Here is a 5,692-nt window from a genome sequence, read left to right as displayed (position 1 = left end):
TAGCACGCTACCAGGCGAATTTATTGCATCAGTGTCGGAGGTATGGCCGAGATCAGAGACTTATCACAGTTGACTAGACTCTGCTGGGCTTATTTGCCGTGGAGAGCTGGGAGTCCGTAGATGACAGGAGTCACGTGCATTAATTGTTGAGTGAGCCGGAGATCCACATTTATTGTGGAGTAAGCCGGAGATCCGCATTTATTGTGGAGTAAGCCGGAGATCCGCATTCATTGTGGAGTAAGCCGGAGATCCATATTTATTGTGGAGTAAGCTGGAGATCCATATTTATTGTGGAGTGTGCCGGAGGATCACAGCGGTCATGCGCAATAAATGCCGGAGGGGCGTCATAGTACGGTCTCTGGCCGGACCTCGGAGACGTATAGCCGTAGTAGGTGGCTGACAAAAGTAGGCCTCGGGCATTGAGGTTTCTCTTAGGTCGGAGGTTCCGAGTTCGGGTGCCGACTTCGGCCTTCCAGGGTCGACGATTGTGCGGCTTCTTTGGGGCATTCGTGTCATTTGGGGGAAAAACCTTATTCCCCCAACACTGCATATGAAACATATAATGATGGATGGAACACAATAATGTCATTCAGGGTAACCATGAACAGGACAAATTAACTCAATGTGAGAACATTTTGAATAAAAGAACATAAAAAATTAAAAAGTCAGATGAAGTAAAGATATCAGCTCCATCATGGCCTAGGCCTAGGTACAAGAAGAAACTATCATCATAATTGTCCAGGCCTTATCCCATCAGCCCGAAATATTCCAATCAGGAAAAGGAGGTTGCAACAAAGTGGTTTAAATGTCCCTTTATCACTACATTCTGCCATGAATCTCAATGACAAACTACAAAAACACAAAATTTGGTGATCCCATATTGACTTGTTGAGAACATGACAGGGATCTTATCCAATAAGCACTATACCATGAGTGTTAAAACCCATCTACAGTGACTCCATTCAGAAATTAGGTTCGTAAACATTATTAAAATAAAAATGCCTTGGTTTTGCTGCCATAAGAGTGTTTTTTTTTTCTTTTTTGGTTGTAACGCGGCATGATTACACTGCCCTTACATATATACAAACACTAGCATCAGCAAATAAGATGCTGGAACTCATATATAATGACCCTCTCCCTGCAATAAGAACTTTTACAGGCTTTTGGCTGTTTTATTCCCACATTATCCAGGATAAGTTGCCGAGCATCCTAATAAGATCTTTGTTTCAATCAGATCCATATATGATCCCTCCGGAGCTTGAGACCAGGTCTTGTACAGACCTAAGGTCCCCCAGTCTCATGCCAAACCGGAGTCTTAGCAGTGGGGGAAGCCATTTCTTATCGTTATTTAATAGAAGGAAAGGACGACACTGCCATCCATCCCATCTCCTATGTCCAATTAGTAATACAATAGTACATAAAATATACTATTATTATAATAATGAACAGTGATATGCTATTATAATGTTAGATAATAATATAATCATATAACATTAGAAAATCATATGCTATTAATTATTATCATTAATATATTATTATCAATACTTATTTATCCCTTTACCAGGAATCAATCAGCCAAGCACACAAGATAGTGGGGTTAGCAAGGGCAAATATTCAACCACTCTCCAAAAATGTACCTCGAAACCACAATAATTAGCTGAGAGCATCCCAATGCACATCTCACAAAAAATTGGGTTTAAATGCATCTTTTATCAAATAATGCAAAATATGTTTGAAACCAAGAAGACCAGATCTCATGCAAACTACTTGATTTTATTTCTCCGAAACCCGCTCCAAAAGGAGCCTTGTTTCTCTCCTACGTATAAATTGGAGACCACAAACTTTCAAATTATGCAAATACCATGCCTTTCGGTGTCCAATCAGTTAACTCCCCTCACTTACAGAATCCTCAAATTTTGTTCCTAGCTTCATATGAGAGTTTATAGATTGAATTGCTTATCTAAAACATCATAAGAGCAGCACACCGGGTAGAAGATTGCTTACTAGTTACGAGTTATGCCACGACCGAGATGTAGATGGTGGACAGCTCGGAAATCTTCTCAAAACTAATACAAGATCGCAAATTACATTGGTCTGTGCACGGATATCAATCATGAAACTAATATAAGTTCGCAAATTTAAAATTGTTACACAGACAATTCTTAAGAAAAAGGTGGTTGAGCAAAAAAAAATCGAGACGATCAAGTTACGACACTAAGATCTGTATGTGAATTTTCTCTATAACTAACAAATTCCGACAAATTCCTCTCCAAGTAGAGAGAGATAGAGAGAGCTAATTGACACAAAAGCAAAGGCAAATTGAAGAACGCAATGGGCGAAGTGGCAAAAGATGATCATTTATTGTCACCGATCCACCAAAACACTCTCAATCGCCATCCCCTCTTCCCCCAAGATCACAAAACACAATACCACCACGATCAAAAAGAGACAAAAAAATTTAAGAGAGGGAAATTAAGCACTTTCCTCGCTATAAATCAAGAAAGCCCGTCTTTCGCCAGACGGCGTTGCGAACCCGGCGCAGGTCCCTCCCCTTGAGCGTTCTTCCGACCCCCTCCAGCACCGAGAAGGTGGTCATCGGCGAATCGATCCCGGACCGCCTCGCCACGATCTCGTGGGGCGGAAGCATCTCCTCATCCCCGTCCAAATCTCCGTCGTCCATCTCGAACTCCCCCCGTCCTTTTCTCATCATCGGCGGCGCCATCGGCACGTTCACCGGGGCGGACTGGTGGTAGATCTTCCCGCCCGGAATCGACATCGCGGACTCCGGCTTCGTCTTGGGGACCGCCGGGATCATCCGAGCGGAGCTGGAGACGGAGGAAGGGGAGGTGGAGCTCGACGGTGAAGAAGTGGGGACGCCGGCGGCGGCCTTCCGATGGAGGAACTGGGGACCGGCCTTCGCCGTCGGCTCCTTCTTGTCGTTCTCCGGGAGGGCGGCGAGGATTCCGAAGTTCCGCTCCGGAAGGCGCCGAAACCCGGCGCGGGCGATGCAGGCAGGGCTAGGGTTGGGATTGGCGATAGCGGGGGAGGGCTTCATAGGGTAGCGGTTGGTCTCGGAGGAGGGAGGGTCGGCCCCGGTCCAAAAGATCTCCTCCTCGTGAAGCTCGTCCTCCCCGGCGGAGAGGACCGTACCGTTGGCGGCCGGGGACGCGGCGAAGAGGCCGAGGAAGCGGTCGGAACCGGGGGCCCGCTGGTGGCGGAAGCTCTCCATGAGCCGGGCGGCAGCGGGGGTCACCGGCGCGCGATCTCGTGGCGCTCCACCATGAGAGAGAGAGAGAGAGAGCAGGGGCGAGGGGGAAAAAGGGGGAGGGGTTGGAATAAATAGTGGGAGGGTAGGAAGGGATGACGGGGAGGGGCAAGAGTCGGCGGCATGGTGGGGCCCATCGTTTTTTTTTTTTTAAGACAACCGCATCGAGAACGGTGGGTCCCATCCGGAATGCTGGGGACAGCGCCTTAAAGATGTCCCCTCGAATATCCCGCATAAAAATTCCTAGACGAGAGTCTTCAGATTGCGTGCGATCTTAGCGTGACGTCGTTCCGTCGCGTTACGCTATGAGGCAGCGAGCGGGATGGTTTGGAATGAACGGTGGATGTGATTCGCACATCCATGATTATGCGGAAAAATGGAGCTGGACACTGTCTGTCGCATTTGTTTTAGAAGAGCCGTGGAAGTGTCCTAGGAGTCCACGGCAACAAACGTTACAAAACGGGGGGCTCGTATCTGTCACCCGTCACCGCTCCTCTGGATTACCACCATTTCTCGCTGACGTGTCAATCATTAAGCTTGTGAGACCATGTGCGGCCCATACGGGCCCCACTTGGTTTCCCAATAATTCTTTGACACGGATGCGTACGTCCGCGAGGGCCGGTCGTTTTGTAAACCCACGGCAGTGGCGCGCCTAGCGGAAAGCATGGGTCGAACCGAATGGTTTGGATACCCATGCGGGACCGGACGTGCCGCTTAAAATTGTTATGCGGGAATCCATTTGGAGGAAACGTGGCCACGAAGCGTGAAGGAGTTGATGTCATGAGGTGCCAGGTGGACGGCGGATCTGCCTTCGGCATAGAGATTTTATGCGCATGCACGTACCTGCAAGGCATATCCGCGGAAGCGCTGACGTCTGTCAGAGTAACCGGAGCTCCGACCAGGTGCTTTACTTGGCCGTTACGAGCTTTTCATCCCTGCGCTCGTTCGTTCTTGGGAAGCGGCACAATAGAAGTCCACGTTGAAATTAATGACGAAGTATGGTAATCTTTTCGGCCCCCCTTTCCGGATCATATCATGTAATTTATACCGGATTTAGCAGTTATAAATCTTAATTATTTGCCATTTAGAATAAAATAAAATTATCATACATAATGATTGCAGTTACCCCTGGTTTATTATTTGGAGCCAGGCAGCCTAAGAATTATATAACACTATTTGGGGAAAAAAATGTTTTCAGAAAGGACATAAATTTGTCCTTCCAATCCTAGTTCATTGGATAATTTTGTACAATAATAAATAATTTTAATATTATTAACTACTTATAGTGAAAATAAATATTATATTATTAATTCTTGAGAAATATTCATGATAATGAATAAGCAATGAGTCAAAGATGATATAATAATGTTACAATTTATTGTAATACTAGATGAATTTTTATTTTTAATATAATTTATCATATTACGTTATTAATATTTGCTAATATTTGCATAGAACAATATAAAATTAAGATTGACATACAGATATAATATATCTTTGGCGATAAAAAATGTTGCAATTATTTGATAGATGATGAATTTTTAGCATATTATTATTTATAATTAATATTTACATCCTAAAAGGTGAGAAATAATTGAGGGTGGTATTGGTTATTTCTCCAATTAATTGCAAGAATAAAGAGCTTGGTTTACATCACTTAAATCCGGATACAAGGGAACTTAGGTATAGGTTACTCCCTTTGATGGGGCTAAAGGAGCATTGACCTAAAAAAAGTGGGGAGGATAAACCAAAGAACCACTTATCCTCCTTTAGCCGTCCTCAGATTGAACTATTAGACCTTAACGATTGTGCTCATAAATATGAAATCCAATCCGGCCTTTGTTGGGAATCAACAAATTGTTTGTTTCATAATGGAGGTTGCTTATATTACATAAAAAATACTTAGTTCTGTAAAAATGTTGAGATTGTCATGAGCTATCCTTGTCCGTTACTGTCCATATCCATCATGCTCTTCTTTAGAAAAAATTAGGGTTCTACAAGATAACAAACAAGTTCTTGTCAGCATTGGTGAAAAAAATTAGATGAAAGCCTGTCGATATACGCATGCATATCTATGAATTGAGGTCATGGATTCCCTCATGGCGGATACCGACGATGTCTGTTTCTTATTTCATTTGCGTGTTTTTTTTGTCAAAAAATTTATATGTGGTCTTCTCCTATCTTTCTTGGATCATAGATGTGCTAATTTGTGCAGAAGTTCTTGTGATGATTGGTGAAACATAGTATTCATCTAAGCATCAGGACAAATAGTAACGTGGTCCATGGTGCTTCTCATTAGCCCTATGAATCCTTGGGATTATAAATTATTCTTCATGATGCAAGCCATTCTTAACATTTGCTAGATAGATAAATACATAAATAAAAAATCTAATCCCAAATTTTTATATACATGAATAAGATCGATGG

General features: G+C 43.6%; 1 protein-coding gene across 1 annotated transcript; it reads right to left on the bottom strand.

The window, feature by feature from the left end:
* Window positions 1-2,206: 2,206 nt before the first annotated feature.
* On the bottom strand, window positions 2,207-3,324 carry LOC103703104. Its single transcript, XM_008785814.4, has one exon. It carries the CDS (start codon window positions 3,227-3,229, stop codon window positions 2,489-2,491), a length of 741 nt encoding a protein of 246 aa, XP_008784036.1. The 5' UTR covers window positions 3,230-3,324; the 3' UTR covers window positions 2,207-2,488.
* Between the last annotated feature and the right edge of the window lie 2,368 nt (window positions 3,325-5,692).

This window comes from Phoenix dactylifera, chromosome 10 (assembly GCF_009389715.1).
Source record: "Phoenix dactylifera cultivar Barhee BC4 chromosome 10, palm_55x_up_171113_PBpolish2nd_filt_p, whole genome shotgun sequence".
Lineage (NCBI taxonomy): Eukaryota > Viridiplantae > Streptophyta > Magnoliopsida > Arecales > Arecaceae > Phoenix > Phoenix dactylifera.
Note: the sequence above shows the minus strand (reverse complement) of the source record. Positions and strands in the feature narration are given on the sequence as shown.